The sequence below is a fragment of the Schistocerca cancellata genome, chromosome 8, assembly GCF_023864275.1.
Source record: "Schistocerca cancellata isolate TAMUIC-IGC-003103 chromosome 8, iqSchCanc2.1, whole genome shotgun sequence".
Lineage (NCBI taxonomy): Eukaryota > Metazoa > Arthropoda > Insecta > Orthoptera > Acrididae > Schistocerca > Schistocerca cancellata.
Genome location: NC_064633.1, coordinates 321756420 through 321776949, shown reverse-complemented (window position 1 = coordinate 321776949; position 20530 = coordinate 321756420). Strand labels below are relative to the sequence as shown.

Here is a 20530-nt window from a genome sequence, read left to right as displayed (position 1 = left end):
TTCTCTGAGGTTATAGATATACTGCAGCAATGAATACCCCAGTACGCAGTTCGGTCAGAGGAATGGACATCTCTAAAAATGGTTATGTTATAAGTTAGACAGACACACACAGATACCAGGAAAGTCACTGCAAAGAAATGTGGAGCAAATGAAGAAATACTTCAATTGATCAGCAAAAGAATGAAACATAAAGTTTTACTTAGGAATGAAATAAATAGAAAGTGCAGGGAAGCCAAGATTAACTGCCTACAAGGAAAATGCGAATAAATTGAAAAAGAAAGTGTCACTGAAGGGACTACTTCAGATATATGAAAATCGAAAGAACCTTTGATGAAATCAAAAGCAGTGCATGAACATTAAGAGTGCAGTTGGAATTCCATTGCTAAACACAGAGTAGTAAGAAGTCTCATGATGTGACAAAAGAAGAAATGGGAATCAATAAGGAAGATATAGGGGATCCAGTATTAGAGTCAGAGATCAACAGTGGTCAGAAGACTTGCAATCAATTAACAAAAAAGGGATACATAATATACCTTTGGAATTTCTGAAAGCATTTGGGGAAGTGGCATCCAAATGACAATTCAAATTAATGTGCAAAATCTATGAGACTTGAAACATACCATTAGTCTTTTGGAAAAGTATCATCCATACAATCCTGAAGACAGCAACAGCACATAGGTGGGAGAACTAATGCACAATCAGACTAATAGCCTATGCATCCAAGACACTAGCAAGAACAATATCTGGAAGAATGGCAATGATAAGCAAGCATCTGTTAAATGACAGTAAGTTTGGGTTTAGGAAAGGTAAAGGCACTAGACTGGCAATTATGATGCTGTGCTTGATAATGGAAGCAAGACTTAAAAAAAATAAAGACACTTTCATAGGACTTGTCGATCTAGAGAAAGCATTTGACAAGGTAAAATAATGCAAGATATTCAAAATTCTGAGAAAGATAAGAGTAAGATCAAGGGAAATAAGGGTAAAATACAACATGTACAAGAACCAAGAGGGAGCAATAAGAATGGAGTACTAAGAATGAAGTCCTTGGATTAAAAATCATCTAAGACAGAGACAGAATGTTTTGCCAGTACTTTTAAATCTATACATCGGTGAAACAATGATGGGAATGAAACAAAATTTCAGGAGTGGGTTTAAATTTGGGGTGTAAGAACATCAATGATAAGATTCACTGAAAACATTGCTATCTTCCGTAAAACTTAAGAAGAATTACAGGACCTGTTGAGTAGAACGAACAGTGTAATGAGCAAATAATATGGATTGAGAGTAAACTGAAGAAAGACAAAAGTAATGAGGAGTAGCAGAAATAAGATTAGTGACAAACTTAACAACAAAATTTGTGACCAAGAATTAGACAAAGTGAAGGGATTCTGCTACCTTGGAAGCAAAATAACACATGACAGACAAAGCAAGGAGGACAGAAAAAGTAAACTATCAGAGATACAGTGTGCACTCTGGCCAAAAGTAATCTACTAGTATCAAACATGGGCTTTAATTTGAAGAAAAAATGTCTGAGAATGTTCATTTGGAGCACACCACTGTATGGAGTGAATCATGGACTGTGTAAAAACTGGAAAAGAAGAGAACTGAAGTGTTTTAGATGTGGTGCTACAGAAGAATGTTGAAAATTAGGTGGGCTCATCATCATTTGGTTATAAGACTTGTGGCAGGTTTAGATCCATGCTTCTCTGTCCTCTACATTCTCTGATTCACTCCTTGCAGTTTACAAATGTTATCCAGCATCTGATACCTTCTTCTGATCTTCCATCTCTTCCCTGGAATAAAACCTCCAGTTGCTTTGACTAGAAGGCAAACTTGTCTCAAATTACATCCTAGCCAATTTAGCTTCCTATTCTTCATTATCAGCAGCATCCTCCAATCTTATCCCACACTTCTCAATACCTCCTTATTCCGAACTTTATCAGTCCAGCTGATCTTCTCCATTCTGCACCATATCCATGTTTCACAAGCTTCAGTTTTCCTCTCATCCTGCTTTCTTGATGTCCATGTTTCTGCTCCATACAAGGCCATGATGTACATCAGGCATTTTACTAGTCACTTTCTTAATTTTTTTTGTACAAATGACTAGCTAAGAGTCTTTTCTGCCTTTGGAATGCCTCCTTCACCAGTGTCAACCTGAATTTTATGTGCTGTTCACAATGTATATCTTCCATAACCCAACTCCCCAAATACTTGAATTACTTGAATGCTCTCACCTGTTGTGTGGTTTCAGGACCTAACTATACTTCACTCTTCTCTTAAGTCTATAGCCAAGACTTTTTTTTCCAATACCATATGCTACACAGACTTCATTTAGGTCATTTAGCATCTGAATCACTGTCTCATCATTTTCTGCAAGAATCAGCACGTATCTATGAATATTGTTCTGTTTCCTGTCCACTTATCTTGATGCCTCTTTTCCCATTGAAACAACTGATTCCTCCAAATAATTGTTAAATAGGATCAGCGAGAGAAAATAATAACAAAAATATAGTGGCATAATACAATACTAGCAATGATGGCTGTATTAACATACTTGTTTAGCTTATGTCATTATTATCAGTACTAAATGAAGTATGAAATGAATAATGCAAAAATTACTGCATGTTACAATCACATTGTTATTGTCAAGCTTTACCTCTTGCATCTATACATTATTCATCTAGGACATTTTTGTAAAACTCCTTTGCATCAGCTGGAATTGCAAAATACTGTATGTTTTGGTAGAAGGGTGCATATTAGCATTGTTGGATGGCACAATTTCTTTTGACTCCAGATGTCAACTTATACTGGATCTCCCAAGTATGTATCACTTACTGACATATTAACAATTTTCTTTGCTTTTTTGCATGAAGTGACATACTGGCTGTTTATTTAGAATGGTAGCTTGGATTTTAGTACTTTTTGTGCCCTCTTTTAGATTTTTAACAGTCCAGTCTGTGTTTAGAACTTTGCGAGTATCATCCTCTTCTGAAATATCACTACTTTGTTTAGGAAATAAGATTCTTTCTTTTTCCTGTAAGGTTTCTCAGTTCTACAAAACACTCGGTTGGAGGCATGGCCGTGAACAGAGAAGAAGTGATGCATATTATTGAATTTTGTGCTCTTTTTCAATAATGCTATAAGCATTGCCATTGTACAGTGCTTTTTATTTTAGCTGCTACAACAATCTGAGAACAGATGTGTGGTGTCTCTGATGTGAATCCACAGTTTTTTACTATGCTCTTTGGTTTTGTCTTCTTGTCTTTGTGTTCTAGCACTATGTTCGACAGCCATCTTTCTGTATTTGCTCTATAAAATGAAGAAACAAATGTCGTATCAATCCTAAAAGGGTGTTGTTATGGTTCAACACCACGTAAAACCCACAGATGCATTGTGTTGGTGCCATCACTTAGTTGTTTTTTTACCTAAGTTGGAAAGGAAGTACAGCAAAGATGAAGCAATTTGATTGTGTCCACTTGGAGATTCTGTCTCCAAGAGCATAATTGTCTAGATCAGAAACCCTCACTGACTGGAATAGGCTGGTTTCGCTACACGTCAATGCAAATCTCAGTGACAGTTGGGGTATATTACTTCATTATATCGTAAAACTGCTTTGCATGAATTTTATGTAATATGTGTCTAGTTTGCAGTGCATTCTTCTTTTGCAGACATATTTATGCATTTATTTCTGTTAGACCAACCTTAAACATGGAGCAGGTACCAGCATGAGGTATCCTGAATGTCAGATTGAAATTTTTGTATAAGATATGCTTGTATTTTGATAAAGAACACTGTTTCAGTTCCAATTTTTTTTTTCTTGACAGAATCTCTTGAACATTTTCTTGGCTGTGAGATCTGAAGGGAAATAACCTCTCATAGTATTCCCCTGTCCATGATGGCTCTCTCTGCATTTATATTTATTTTATATCATTCTTAATGGCAATAGTTACCTCCTTATGATCCTTTCCTCTTTCATTGCCTCCTCTACTTTCCTTTGGCAACCTTCCTCCTTCATGGAACCTGCTTGCTAGATAGGATAACTTATTCTTTGACATGCTAAATACTTCTTGGAAAGTGGCAGCACAAACAGGCACTATTTCATCATCCCTTCTTCTAATAGTATGTTCCACTGTCACTATTTTCTTCCTTTTTGTGTTCTGGGTGACCACTACTCTGCGCTGAGGTGAGGAAATATTAAGAAATTTTAACCAAAACTCATCTTGATTCAATTTATTTAATGATGTCACGTGATGATTTAATTGGGGAATATTTTCAGAGCAGAGTCCAGCAGCTTTGCACTCTTTCATTCCTTTAGCTTTTGGAGGTGAAACCTCAAGTCCATGATTGCATTTAATGGTAAGTTCTGTTTTACACTTTTTTGCTTTGTGTTTCAGGTCTATGTAAGCTATTTTTGAATTGGGGTTTCCTCTTATCGAAACACTCTTTAACCTGCATGCCATTTTCAGAATCATAAGAATCATTGTCAGTTTTGCTTCTGCTTGCAATGCTTCTCTGACGACGTATAGGTGTGCGTCCTTTGAATTCTAGTGGAAAAGTGAGCTGCAGGTGTTCCGACGACAATGATGTCTCGTTGAAACACTATTCCACCAGTAAATATCGCTACAACAATGAGTAACATTATTTAAAGCATCCAGTATACTCCATTTGTTAATTGGCTGCTGCTGAAAGAGAGCTGAGAGACTAGAGTGTAATTATATTGCATTTGTTGACTTCTGCTGTAACTGTAAGAATGCATATATCATGTTTCGCTAAAACCATGTGATTTGGTGGTCATACATACAGCAGTTGTCAACATTTACTAAAACTTGGTTCAGGTGTTGATGTAAAAGGTCAATATTATGCCATTACCATGCCTAAGTCAGTTTGGAATTTTTTTTGCATATATCTAGTTTTCAAAAAATGCTCTACTTCGTCCTCGAAACAAAGGAAGAGTGGTGCAAGAACCCAAAGAATATGGGCCCATAGCATGTGGTATCAACTACCGTGTGATCAAAAAGTCAGTATAAATTTGAAAACTTAATAAATCACAGAATAATGTAGATAGAGAGGTAAAAATTGAGACACAGGCTTGGAATAAGATGGGGTTTTATTAGAACCAAAAAAGAAACAAAGTTCACAAAATGTCCGACAGGTGGCATTGGACAGCAAAACATCAGTGACTGCGCATGAACATCGGGTATAAAAGGAGCTGTAATGAGGGAGAGTATCACCCTGGCCAGGCTCTACAATGTAGTCCTGTCCACCGGTTACTACCCCGACCTGTGGAAAACCTCCCGTATCCCGATGTTCCTTAAACCTGGTAAACCGCCGTCCGCCATCTCCTCCTACTGTCCCATCAGCCTTACCTTGGTCTTCAGCAAGGTCCTGGAATCTATCCTCAGCCGCCGCATCCACCAGCATCTCCGCCAACACCGCCTCCTTCCCGTTGCCCAGTGTGGCTTTCGGCCGTCCTTCTCTTCCGACGACCTTCTCCTCCACCTCACTCATCTCCTTTCTGAACAGCTCAATTCCCGTCGCACTGCAATCTTCCTGTCCCTGGACCTCGAACGTGCCTATGACCGTGTGTGGCATTCCGGTCTCCTCTTCAAGCTCCAAACCTTTGCCCTTCCCATTAACTATGTCTGTCTGATAGGCTCCTTTCTCTCCCACCGTCCTTCCTACGTCACCATCCATAACACGGACTCCTACACCTTTTTTCCCTCCACCAGTGTGCCCCAAGGCTCCGTCCTCTCCCCCCTTCTGTACCTTTTATATACGGCAGACATGCCGCTGCCGTCACCCCCCGTCCACCTTCTCCAGTTTGCCGATGACACCACCTTCCTTGCCCTTGCCCCCACCCTGCAGCGCTCCCAACACCTTCTCCAATCCCATCTTGACTGGTTCACCGCTTGGTGCAACCAGTGGTTGCTCAAGGTCAATCCCTCCAAAACCCAGGTGATCATTGTAGGCAAAACCACCCCTTCCTTCCGCCTCCTTGATTTCTATCTCACCATCTATGGCCATCCTATCGCCCTCACTCCCACCCTTAAGTACCTTGGCATCAATCTCGACCGTCGCCTCTCCTGGACCCCCCATCTCCGGACAATCCAAGCCAAGGCACGCTCCCGACTCTGTCTCCTCAAGCTCCTCTCCGGCCGTACGTGGAGTCTGGATCCCTCCACCATACTCCACACCTATAAATCCCTCAACCGCCCTATCCTTTGTTACGCCCATCCAGCCTGGATCTCCGACCCCCCCCTACCTTTGATAAATCCCTTCAGATCCTTGAATGCCATGCTCTCCGCCTTGCCTATCGCATCCGTCTCCCCTCCCCCATGCGGATCCTGTATGACCTCATTCTGTTCCCCCACCTCCTCCTTTTCCTTGAAAGGATTCGGATCCTGTACACCTCCCGTAAACTCGATCCTCCCCACCTGTTCGCCTCACCCCTCCTCTCCCATCCCCACCCACTGCCGCGCCTGTGTTCCCATGTCCCGCCTGGTTTCCATTTCTCCACCATCCATACCCTCTCCCAAGGTGGCTTCCGCCAGCTCCCCCTCCCTGATGATGTTATCCTCCCCTCCATCTACCCCTCCTACCAACTTTGATCCTCCCTCCCTCTTCCTGTGTTTGCTCCTTTGGGCACCCTCCCTCCCTTCTCTCCCCCTCCTTCCCATCCTCCTCTAATTCTCCCCACTCCTCCCCCGAGCTTCCCTTCCAGCCCTTCCTCTGTTTCCTCCACCATTGGCATTGTTACTCACCCCTTTCCCTCCCACTCCTCTTTCCTCCCCCTTGGCAGTTCCCCGGACTCGTACACGATCTGTGGACTTTCGCACGCCGGAGATCATAGCCATCAGTTTCACGTGTGTGCGACGTCGTTTTGTGTTTTAGTGTCCCCCGTCACGCTTCTACGTTCACTTGTGCCGTCGGATTCATCAGTGTTACGTGTGCCGTGTCAACGTGTTTTCAGTGTCGTTATCGTCGAGTGTGAACGGCTCCGTGTTTTTTGTGTATCTGTGACCACTATTTTTTGCCCGTCACTATGTTCATTCTGATTCTCCATTCTGTGTTCTGTTATTGTCAACACTATGGCTGAAGAGCGGCGTAGCATGCCACTGACAGCCTACCTGATTGTTTAGGTATGAAAATAACAATAAAGGAAAAAAAAGAGAGTATCAGATGCACCAGCAGTCGCAGCTTGTTGAAGTTACCTGAAAAGGCGCTTTTAGTGAAACTGTATTATCTGAATGGGGAATGTGCTAGCTCAGCGTTACGATCCTGTTGCCATAGGAACGAACGGGTAAAGGTCCGTTGACAAATGCAGCTGTGGCGAGAATGATTTCGAAGTTGGAAGCCACGGGTTGTTCAGACGATAGACCCCGTAGTGGCCGACTGAGCCCAAGGTGTAATGCTGCTGAGACAGTTCAGGAAGAAATGGAGACTGTAGCGGGTTCGTCTATGCACGGGGAAGTCAGTGCTCATGCAGTCGCACGTCGCACCGGCATTCCATACACTACTGTTTGGTGTGCACTTAGACGTACCCTCCGATGCTATCCGTACAAAATCCATCTGCATCATGAACTGTTACCTGGCGATTTAGTGAAGCGGAGGGCATTTGCGGTGTGAGCGATTCAAAAGATGGCGGAAGATGACGATTGGTTGGGTAACGTGTTGTGGACTGTCGAAGCTCATTTCACGCTCCGAGGGTCTGTCACCACCCACAACTGCAGAATTTGGGCTACCGAAAATCCTAGAACTGTCGTGGAAACTCCATTGCACGACGAGAAAGTCACGGTATGGGTTGAATTTACCACATCTACCGTTATCGGTTGTATACATGGAAGAATCCTGGAGATACTAGAAGGTATCAGATAGATTATATAATGGTAAGACAGAGATTTAGGAACCAGGTTTTAAAATTGTAAGACATTTCCAGGAGCAGATGTGGACTCTGACCACAATCTATTGGTTATGAACTGTAGATTAAAACTGAAGAAACTGCAAAAAGGTGGGATAAACTGAAATAACCAGACGTTGTACAGAGTTTCAGGGAGAGCACAAGGGAACAATGGACAGGAATGGGGGAAAGAAGTACAGTAGAAGAAGAATGGGTAGCTCTGAGGGATGAAGTAGTGAAGGCAGCAGAGGATCAAGTAGGTAAAAAGACGAGGGCTAGTAGAACTCCTTGGGTAACAGAAGAAATATTGAACTTAATTGACGAAAGAAGAGAATATAAAAATGCAGTACATGAAGCAGGCAAAAAGGAATACAGACGTCTCAAAAATGAGATCGACAGGAAGTGCAAAATGGCTAAGCAGGAATGGCTAGAGGACAAATGTAAGGATGTAGAGGCTTATCTCACTAGGGGTAAGATAGATACTGCCTACAGGAAAATTAAAGAGACCTTTGGAGAAAGGAGAGCCACTTGCATGAATATCAAGAGCTCAGATGGTAACCCAGTTCTAAGCAAAGAAGGGAAAGCAGAAAGGTGGAAGGGGTATATAGAGGGCCTATACAAGGGCGATGTACATGAGGACAATATTATGGAAATGGAAGAGGATGTAAATGAAGATGAAAGGGAAAAAAGATACTGCGTGAAGAGTTTGACAGAGCACTGAGAGACCTGAGTCGAAACAAGGCCCCGGGAGTAGACAACATTCCATTAGAACTACTGACGGCCTTGGGAGAGCCAGTCCTGACAAAGCTCTACCATCTGGTGAGCAAGATATATGAGACAGGCGAAATATCCTCAGACTTCAAGAAGAATATAATAATTCCAATCTCAAAGAAAGCAGATGTTGACAGATGTGAAAATTACCGAACTATCAGTTTAATAAGTCACAGCTGCAAAATACTAACGCGAATTCTTTACAGACGAATGGAAAAACTGGTAGAAGCCGACCTCGGGGATCATCAGTTTGGATTCCGTAGAAATATTGGAACACGTGAGGCAATACTGACCTTACGACTTATCTTAGAAGAAAGATTAAGGAAAGGCAAACCTACGTTTCTAGAATTTGTAGACTTAGAGAAAGCTTTTGACAATGTTGACTGGAATACTCTCTTTCAAATTCTAAAGGTGGCAGGGGTAACATACAGGGAGCGAAAAGCTATTTACAATTTGTACAGAAACCAGATGGCAGTTATAAGAGTGGAGGGGCTTGAAAGGGAAGCAATGGTTGGGAAGGGAGTGAGACAGGGTTGTAGCCTCTCCCCAATGTTATTCAATCTGTATATTGAGCAAGCAGTAAAGGAAACAAAAGAAAAATTCGGAGTAGGTATTAAAATCCATGGAGAAGAAATAAAAACTTTGAGACTTCCTGGCAGATTAAAACTGTGTGCCCAACCGAGACTCGAACTCGGGACCTTTGCCTTTCGCGGGCAAGTGCTCTACCATCTGAGCTACCGAAGCACGACTTACGGCCGGTACTCACAGCTCTACTTCTGCCAGTATCTCGTCTCCAAAAACTTTAAGGTTCGCCGATGACATTGTAATTCTATCAGAGACAGCAAAGGACTTGGAAGAGCAGTTGAACGGAATGGACAGTGTCTTGAAAGGAGGATATAAGATGAACATCAACAAAAGCAAAACGAGGATAATGTAATGTAGGCGAATTAAGTCGGGTGATGCTGAGGCAATTAGATTAGGAAATGAGACACTTAAAGTAGTAAAGGAGTTTTGCTATTTGGGGAGCAAAATAACTGATGATGGTGGAAGTAGAGAAGATACAAAATGTAGACTGGCAATAGCAAAGAAAGCGTTTCTGAAGAAGAGAAATTTGTTAACATCGAGTATAGATTTAAGTGTCATGAAGTCGTTTCTGAAAGTATTTGTATGGAGTGTAGCCATGTATGGAAGTGAAACATGGACGATCAATAGTTTGGACAAGAAGAGAATAGAAGCTTTCGAAATGTGGTGCTACAGAAGAATGCTGAAGATTAGATGGGTAGATCACATAACTAATGATAAAGTATTGAATAGAATTGTGGAGAAGAGGAGTATGTGGCACAACTTGACAAAAAGAAGGGACCGGTTGGTAGGACATGTTCTGAGGCATCAAGGGATCACAAATTTAGCATTGGAGGGCAGCGTGGAGGGTAAAAATCGTAGAGGGAGACTAAGACGTGAATACACTAACCAGATTCAGAAGGATGTAGGTTGCAGTAAGTACTGAGAGATGAAGAAGCTTGCACAGGATAGGGTAGCATGGAGAGCTGCATCAAACCAGTTTCAGGACTGAAGACCACAACAACAACAACCGTTATCGGCCCTTTTTTCTTCCAGGAAATGCGTGATTCTGGTTTTGTACCTGCTACCGTGATCGGTGAGAGGTACGCCGATATGTTACAGAATCGCATCCCCAGCCTGCCTGATAAATACTTTCTGGAACGTACGATGTGTATGCAGGATGGCGCCCCACCCCATATTGCTAGACGCGTGAAAGATTTGCGCGCGTCGTTTGGTGATGATAGTGTGCTCAGCCACCACTTTCGTCATGCTTGGCCTCCCAGGTCCCCAGACCTCAGTCCGTGCGATTATTGGCTTTGGGGTTACCTGAAGTCGCAAGTGTATCGTGATCGACCGACATCTCTCGGGATGCTGAAAGACAACATCCGACCAATGCCTCACCATAACTCCGGACATGCTTTACAGTGCTGTTCACAACATTATTCCTCGACTATAGCTATTGTTGAGGAATGATGGTGGACACGTTGAGCATTTCCTGTAAAGAACATCATTTTTTGCTTTGTCTTACTTTGTTATGCTAATTATTGCTATTCTGATCAGATGAAGCGCCACCTGTCGGACATTTTTTGAACTTTTGTATTTTTTTGTTTCTAATAAAACCCCACGTCATTCCAAGCATGTGCGTCAGTTTGTACCTCTCTATCTACATTATTCCGTGATTTATTCAGTTTTCAAATTTATACTGACTTTTTGATCACCCGGTACATGGGTAGTTTTCGCTGTTAACTTACATACTGATTTAGCTTAGATTTGTTCATAAAATCACTCCTCTTAAGGTTGCGTGGCAGTATGCTGCACAATGTCATACTTTTTGTCTGTGGAAGCTCGCTTTTCATGTGCTGTCAATCAAAATGTTACTTGATTTTTCGCTGTCTTTGCGTAATAACTTCTACCCGTGGCATCCCTTAACAGCAGCGCCAAGGACATGTATTACCCAACTGAACTGCTAAATCATTGAAATTTAGCAAAACATCGCAAGCTTCTTTGTAGTAATTTTACGACATCCTGAGGTTTTCGTCTCTTATCCTCAGCATTTTTCGCCTCGATCGGATAAAGTTGCTAATCAGCAAGAAAAATGATAGGTACTATGGACCATGAGGCGGTGGGGTGGCTTGTGTGCTTCAGCGATACAGATAGCCGTACCGTTGGTGCAACCACAACGGAGGGGCTGTTGAGAGGCCATAAAAACGTGTGGGTCCTGTAGAGAGGTGCAGGGGCAACAGTTTGGATGGTTCAAATGGTTCAAATGGCTCTGAGCACTATGGGACTTAACATCTGAGGTCATCAGTCCCCTAGAACTTATAACTACTTAAACCTAAGGACATCACACACATCCATGCCCGAGGCAGGATTCGAATCTGCGACCGTAGCGGTCGCGTGGTTCCAGACTGAAGCGCCTAGAACCGCTCGGCCACACTGGCCGGCCAACAGTTTGGATGGTTGCCTGATCTGGCCTTGTAACATCAACCAAAACGGCCTTGCTGTGCTGGTACTGCGAACAACTGAAAGCAAGGGAAAACTACAGCCGTATTTTTTTTCCCCCGAGTGCATGCAGCTCTACTGTATGGTTAAATATTTATGACGTCCTCTTGGTTAAAATTACCGGAGGTAAAACAGCCCCCATTCCGATCTTCGGGCGGGGACTACTCAGGAGGATGGCGTCATGAGGAAAAAGGTATTTTACGAATCCCTTAATTGGACAGGCAGGTTAGAAAATTTAAAAAGGGAAAAGGATACTCTGAAGTCAGACATAGTGGGAATTAGTGAAGTTCGGTGGCAGGTGGAACAGGACTTCTGATCAGGTGAATACACAATTGTAAATACAAAGTCAAACAGGAGTAATGCAAGAGTGGGTTTAATTATGAATAATAAAGTAGCAATGTAGGTAAGCTACTATGAACAGCTTAGTGAACGCATTATTGTCAACAATATAGACACAAGCCAACGTCTGCCACAGCGGTACAAGTTGGCATACCAACTAGTTCTGCAGATGATGAAGAGACTGAAGAAATGTATGATGAGATAAAAGAAATTATTCAGATTGTTAAGGGAGATGAAAATTTAATGGTGATGAGGGACTGAAATTCGATAGTAGGAAAACGGAGAGGCGGAAAAATAGTAGATGAATATGGAGTGGGGGAAAGAAATAAAAGAGGAAGCAATCTGGTAGAATTTTGTACAGAGCATAAATTAATCATCGCTAACACTTGGTTTAAGAGTCGTTAAAGAAGGATGTAAACATGAAAGAGACCTGGAGGCACCGGAATGTTTCAGATTGGCTATGTAATGGTTACACAGAGATTTAAGAACCATATTTTAAATCGTAAGACATTCCCAGTGACAGATGTGGACTCAGGCCACAATTTATTGGTTATAAACTGTAGATCAAAACTGAAGAAATTGGAAGAAGGTGGGATATTAAGGAGATGGGACCTGGATAACTTGGAAGAACCAGATGTTGTTGAGAGTTTCAGAGGGAGCATTAGGCAACGGTTGACAAGAACAGAGAAAAGGAATACAGTAGAAGATGAATGAGTAGCTTTAAGACAGAAGAGGATCAAATGGGTAAAACGACAAGGCCTAGTAGAAAACCTTGGATAACACAAGAGAAATTGAATTTAATTGAAGAATCAAGCAGGTGAAAGGGAATACGAATGTTTTAAAAAATGAGATTGATGGGAAGTGCAAAATGGCTAGAAAGAAACGTAAAGATTTAGAAGCATATTTCAGTTGGGGAAAGACAGATATTGCCTACAGGAAAACTATAGTCATCTTCGGAGAAAAGACAAGCAGATGTATAAATATCAAGAATTCAGATGGAAAACCAGTCCTCAGCAAAGAAGTGAAAGCTGAAAGGTGGAAGAAGTATATTGAGGGTCTATACAAGGGAAATGAACGTGAAAAGAATATTATAGAAAGGGAAGAGGACGTATGTGAAGAGGAGATGGGAGGTGTGATACTGAAAGAACAGTTTTACAGAGCTCTGAAGCGTTTAAATCGAAACAAGGCGCCTGGAGTAGGCGATTCCGTCAGAGCTACTGATAGCCTGGGAGAACCAGCCATGACAAAACTCTTCCACCTGGTGTGCAATGCGTATGAGGCAGGCGACATACCCTCAGACTTCAAGAAAAGTGTTATAATTTCAGTTCCAAACAAAGCAGTTGCTGACAGGTGTGAAAATTACAGAACTATCAATTTAATAAGTCATGGTGACAAATACTAACATGAATTCTTTAATGAAGAATGGAAAAATTGATGGAGGCCGACCTCGGAGAAGATCAGTTCGGATTCCGGAGAAAAATAGGAACTCGCGAGGCAATACTGACCCTAAGACATATTTTAGAAAATATGTTGAGGAAAGACAACCCTACCTACGCCATTTGTAGACTTAGAGAAAGCTTTTGACAACGTTGACTGGATTACTCTCTTTGAAATTATGAAGGTAGCAGGGGCAAAATACCGACAGCTAAAGGCTGTTCACAACCTTTAAAGAAACCAGAAGGCAGTTATAAGAGTCGAGGAGCATGGAAGGCAAGCAGTGGTGGAGAAGGGAGAGAGCCATGGTTGTAGCCTATCCCCTACGTTATTCAATATGTACATAGTACAAGCAGTAAGGGAAACCAAAGCAGAATTTGGTGTAGGTATTAAAGTTCAGGGAGAAGAAACAAAAACTAAGAGGTTCGTAGATGACTTTTTAGTTCTGTCAAAGACAGCAAAGGATTTGGAAGAGCAGTTGAACAGAATGGACAATATCTTGAAAGGAGGATGTAAGATGAGTATCAACAAAAGTAAAACACGGATAATGGAATGTAGTCGAATTAAATCAGGTGATGCTAAGGGAAGTAGATTAGGAAACGAGACACTTAAAGTAGTAACTGAGTTTTGCTATTTGGGCAGCAAAATGACTGATGATAGCCGAAGTAGAGAGGATATAAAATGTAGACTGGCAATGGCAAAAAAATTGGTTCAAATGGCTCTGAGCACTATGGGACTTAACAGCTGTGGTCAAGTCTCCTAGAACTTAGAACTACTTAAACCGAACTAACCTAAGGACATCACACACATCCATGGCCGAGGCAGGATTCGAACCTGCGACCGTAGCAGTCGCACGGTTCCGGACTGCGCGCCTAGAACCGCGAGACCACAGCGGCCGGCGGCAATGGCAAGAAAAGCACTTCTGAAGAAGAGAAATTTATCATCGGCGAATACGGATATAAGTGTTAGGAAGTCTTTTTCTGAGGGTATTTGTCTGGAGAGTGGTCATGCATGTAAGTGAAATGTGGACGATAAACAGTTTAGAGAAAAAGAGAATAGAAGCTTTCGAAATGTTGTGGTACAGAAGAATTTTGAAGATCAGGTGGATCGATCACGTAACTAATGAGGAAGTAGTGAACAGAATTGGGAGATAAAGAGATGAATAAAGTAGGCAGATTCAGAAGGATGTAGGCTTCAACAGCTATTTGGAAATAAGCTAATATACTTTCTTGTAGCATAGGGATTTATACGTAGTATAAAACATATTAAAATCTAGATGCACGTGTGGCTAAATAAGATAGTGCTATACTACCAGCATAAGGGTTGCTTTTTCCATACACAGCTGGCTCCAGGATTTATTCTGTCATAGATTTTTTCACCTGAGGAATAATGTGCTAGTGTGAAGAATGTCAAGCTCCACCATGAGGTCTACGATAAAGTGTAGGTTTCCCTATAACTGGCTGGGTTGGAAGATTGAAAGGTCGGAGGAAGGCAACAGTTTACGGCTTCCAGTACGATGATACAGGTCAAGTGAAGCACTGCAGTGTTCGGACCAACTTTTGGGTTCAGGTTAAGAGTCTCGGCGGCATGCCTCAGTAAACTCTTCTCGATTGCGAAAAGCGCGTTGTAGCTCGCAGTAGCTCCGGTCCGCAGTGGGACTAGTGAAGTGACGTGGCTCGAGGGGACGGCGCCATATTTTAAACTGCCGTCCCCGCCTTCCTACGAGCGCCATGCATCCGTCTTTGCTTTCGTTCTACAGGGTTATTACAAATGATTGAAGCGATTTCACAGCTCCACAATAACTTTATTATTTGAGATATTTTCACAATGCTTTGCACACACATACAAAAACTCAAAAAGTTTTTTTTAGGCATTCATAAATGTTCGATATGTGCCCCTTTAGTGATTCGGCAGACATCAAGCCGATAATCAAGTTCCTCACACACTCGGCGCAGCATGTCCCCATCAATGAGTTCGAAAGCATCGTTGCTGCGAGCTCGCAGTTGTGGCACGTTTCTTGGTAGAGGAGGTTTAAACACTGAATCTTACACATAACCCCACAGAAATAAATCGCATGGGGTTAAGTCGGGAGAGCGTGGAGGCCATGACATGACTTGCTGATCATGATCTCCACCACGATCGATCCATTGGTTTCCCAATCTCCTGTTTAAGAAATGCCGAACATCATGATGGAAGTGCGGTGGAGCACCATCCTGTTGAAAGATGAAGTCGGCGCTGTCGGTCTCCAGTTGTGACATGAGCCAATTTTCCAGCATGTCCAGATACACGTGTCCTGTAACGTTTTTTTCGCAGAAGAAAAAGGGGCCGTAAACTTTAAACCGTGAGACTGCACAAAACACGTTAACTTTTGGTGAATTGCGAATTTGCTGCATGAATGCGTGAGGATTCTCTACCGCCCAGATTCGCACATTGTGTCTGTTCACTTCACCATTAAGAAAAAATGTTGCTTCATCACTGAAAACACGTTTCGCACTGAACGCATCCTCTTCCATGAGCTGTTGCAACCGCGCCGAAAATTCAAAGCGTTTGACTTTGTCATCGGGTGTCAGAGCTTGTAGCAATTGTAAACGGTAAGGCTCCTGCTTTAGCCTTTTCCGTAAGATTTTCCAAACCGTCGGCTGTGGTACGTTTAGCTCCCTGCTTGCTTTATTCGTCGACTTCCGCGGGCTACGCGTGAAACTTGCCCGCACGAGTTCAACCGTTCTTCGCTCACTGCAGGCCGACCCGTTGATTTCCCCTTACAGAGGCATCCAGAAGCTTTAAACTGCGCATACCATCGCCGAATGGAGTTAGCAGTTGGTGATCTTTGTTGAACTTCGTCCTGAAGTGTCGTTGCACTGTTATGACTGACTGATGCGAGTGCATTTCAAGCACGACATACGCTTTCTCGGCTCCTGTCGCCATTTTGTCTCACTGCGCTCTCGAGCTCTCTGGCGGCAGAAACCTGAAGTGCGGCTTCAGCCGAACAAAACTTTATGAGTTTTTCTACGTATCTGTAGTGTGTCGTGACCATATGTCAATGAATGGAGCTACAGTGAATTTATGAAATCGCTTCAATCATTTGTAATAGCCCTGTATATCCAAAGCGGTCCTGAACACATCAGTATACAGAGCAAAGATTGTTTCCGATGAGGACCACCTACAGTCTGAATTGCAGGATTTGAGGCGCTTGTTCAGAGAGAATGGCTACAGAAAGGGTGACATTTCTAAATCTTTTTGGTGCCACCGACGAAGGAGGTCTTGTGAATCGGCCGGCTGCATTCCTGGCGTACTGTGGAGCAAAGAGCAGCAAGTTAGGACGCTTGCTGAAGAGGCTTGGTGTGAGACTAATGTTCCGGTCCACCTCCCAAGAAAGGTACGAGATACGTTACCCCCCTGTTAAAGACGATTTAGTTCTTCGAGTAGCCGGTACGTATGGTGTCCCGTGCGAATGTGGCGGCACCTACATAGGCCAAACAATTCACACTGTTATGGAGTGTTGTACTGAACACAAGCAAGATATTAAACGATGGGTTGATAAGTCGGCCGAAGCTGAGCGTCACCTGAAAAATGGACGTAAAATACAACTTGAAGAGAGTCTTAGTTCGTGCGTCATCACATTCGGATTCTGTTATAAAGGACGCGACAGATACTAAGTTTAACAGCAAATATTTTAACAGAGATAGGGGTTACACATTTAGTAGAGCATGGGGCGGATTCTGGATACTGAACGAAGGTAAAGGCGGATGCTTAACGCTTGTAGGGAGGCGGGAGCGGCAGTTTCAAACGTGGCGTTGGCCCATCTCGCATGTGACGTCGTTGGTCCCACAGTGGACCGGAGCTGCTGCGAGCTGCGAAACTCGCTTTCCATGCACGTGTCACTTCGACCCTCTTTGACTGGTTACAGATGTTGCAATCATGCCAATATAAGGGGAACATCATGTCAATCCTGGTAGTCGGAGGGTTTTTTACTACTGATGACGATGGCGCAGGTATCCGTCAAAAGCCTGAGTGTTTTATCCGAAATGACGCGGCTTATAAACCTGGAAGAGTTTCTTCAGTTTTAGGTTTTGACATTTGATAATAATAAGTCACTGTAAATTTATTATTTTTATAGTTTTCAAGCCGAAACTTCCTTCTCAAGAGCTACATTCGAGTCTCTAGCAGGATGTGTGAAGAAGTTACGGAAACAGAACAGATGTTGAATATTTATTTATTTTTTATTTATTTTAATTTTGAGAAAACTGCGGTTCGTGTGAAACGTAATGCAAACATAACTATGCATGTGGATTTCTGAGAACCTTCTTTCGTCCTCAGTATATTTTCTGTCTGTGTCAGCAAAAAATGCTAACTTGCACACACTAAGATACCAGTTAATAATGCAGTCTTTTGATAGCTTATCGCTTTGTGCACTTTGAAACATAATCTTCCTCATTATGTCTGCAAACGACTTCTTATTGACTTACGAGACGATAACTTCTTAAGTCTGAATGAAGATAGGAATACTAGTGAAACATTGTATTACATCAGCTGAACATTTCTAATAACGAAGCTCGAGAAGAATGTACAGAGAGCTGGAGGGACAACAGAAAGTTAACAAATATCGCAGAACAAACCTTGCTGGCTCCATCGTGAGCAGTCGCCTCTGTCGTCTGAGGGCCATTTGTTGCTGACTTAACCATGACACTTGGGGTGGTGTCTTCAAGTTCCTGATGGACAGGATCCACAAGCTGGGACCGAAGTAATGTTCTCGATTCCACAGGCGAAGCAGCCGCGGCAGTGTTACTGTTGCGTACAGTGACTTTGGAACCCAGTCCTCCTGCGACTTGAGAGGGTCCTGGTGTGGGATCCTCAAGCTCCTGTCGTACCGGATCTACCAGGCGACTAATCTTCGCATTAGATGCAACTTCACTTCCAATAGCAGTGGGAGGGTACGTCACATCAGCTGTCACTGATGGACTTCCAGAACGACTTGTAGTAGTTACTTTTACCCGGCCAGCTGAAGGCAAAAAGCCCGGGGCAGTGTCTTCCAGTTCCTGGTGGACTGTGTCAACTGGATGAGGCCGGTGCAAGACATTAGAATCAGCAGCGGGTTCACCAAACTCTGCTTTATGGTTGCTTGATGGAGGTTCTAAATGAGTCTGATGAGCTGACTGAGGTTCTGAAGCTTGGCCAAGAATAGTATCCTGAAGCACCGGTTCTGCAACCTGTGATCGAATAAGATTACTTGGAAGGGAAACAGAGCGGCCACTAGGAATAGCGGATGGATGTATAGCACCTTCAGACACTATCTTCATTACTGGCTTCCTTGTGGTTGAAGCTGCTACTGTTTCTGTTTCGATAGGATTGTCATGTTGTTTCACCCGAATGTCTGTTCCAGCTGCATCCTGTGCTTGCAAGCTGGCAGACATTGGAGAACCTTCATTGACTCGAGCAGCTGGGGGGAACGTGTCGTCCGACATTGGAACCTTCTGATCAGAAAAGGCATGTGTTGTCATCGGAGGCTGAGTCACTATATTTCTGGAACCAGATTGAGTAGCTTCTGATTTTCGGTCAACGGAGGGCTGAACTGTAGTTGGACTGCCCTTGTCTGGACCCAATATCGACCCCAGATTGGCATTCTCGTCCTCAGATTCCGGCTTCATATACCTCGACGTCGGCGAATTTTCATTACTTTGGAGGCCTGGTGGTTTACTGACGTCTTTCTTAACAGCCTCCCCCGCTGGAACTTGGAATGTCGAAGAGGCTGTCTGTACTTCCGTATCATCTCGAGCGAGAGCGCTGTCTTTCTGCTTGCTGTCGCTCTCCATTTCTTCTTTCGCAGAGTGTACAAACCCGGACTTTTTCCAGCCATAACTTGGGACAGATTCTGTGGCAGATGCTTCTGTGGCCTGCTTGAGTGGCTCTACTTGGGCGCCGTTGGGGTTTTCCGGAAGAGCGGCGCCTTGGACGGCACTCCCAAGAGTTTCTGCACGAACGACAGAGCCCGCACCAGCACCATCGAGATCAAGTCGATCACCACCCTTGCTGCTTGCATTTGCGCCACCGCCTGGCGCTGGAAGCTCGGCCGCGTTGCTGGCGCCTGTGAAAAGAAAGTGTGGTTTCAGTCGGTATAATGGCACCATTTGCTCCAAGAGTAAAAGAAAAGTAAGGCTCCAGAGATACAACATACATTTCCAGAACGAATTTTCACCCTGCAGCTGAGTGTGAGATGTTTTGAAACTCCCTGGCAGATTACAACTGTGTGCTGGAATTGGAGTCGAACCCGAAATCTTTGTCTTTCGTAGGTAAATGCTTCACAGACTGAGCTATCCAGCCATGACTCACGACCCAGTCCTTAAGGTCCGACACACAGCTTTCATCAGCCAGAATGTTTCATTGCTACATTTACTGTTCTGAGAGGCTCACTCATGTAGGAGGTACTTAACTGATGAGACGAAGCATTGTGACACGGTCTACCTCGAGAATGAATGCCGTAGACCACTGTCGTAAACCACTTTGACAAGAGGTAGGCTGTTACGACGCGGCGCCTGGGAACCAGTATCTCAGAAACGGCGGAGCTGGTCGGCTATTTGCTCGCCACTCTCGTAAGCATCTACAGAACGTGGTTCAAGGACGGTGAAACCACGTGTAGGCAACAAGGTGTTAGACGTCCACCCCTCATCACAGAACTGGAAGATTGGAGACTTTCCAGGACTGTAAAGCAAGATAAGTGTCGGTTTATGGCAGATCTGACGACAGAATAGTTTGCTGGTTTGGGCACGTTCCGGAGCACACCCTTCAGCGCTTGTTGAACACGGGACTCTGAAGCAGATGACCTCTACAAATGCAGTGGGTACTTTGTGGTATCATCAAGCAGTTGCTATCACATAGGGGGCATCGTTCCGCTATATGAAGTTGGCAGTAGCAGTTATGCAAGTTACCGGGTAAGGCAGCCAAATGTGACCGCTTCTTCTACTCGCCGGCCACTTGAGAGACACGCTCTCTTGGATCGGTGACTCAAGCGCCATACGCCACGCCGAT

General features: G+C 43.4%; 1 protein-coding gene across 1 annotated transcript in view; it reads right to left on the bottom strand.

Annotated features, from left to right (window-relative positions):
• LOC126094434 (uncharacterized) overlaps positions 1 to 20530 on the bottom strand; it is a 514476-nt gene that overhangs the window by 70927 nt on the left and 423019 nt on the right. Inside the window, exon 4 of the mRNA XM_049908800.1 lies at positions 18124 to 19589. Within this exon, the coding sequence (XP_049764757.1) occupies positions 18124 to 19589 (1466 nt within the window). The remainder of the gene's footprint in view (positions 1 to 18123; positions 19590 to 20530) is intronic.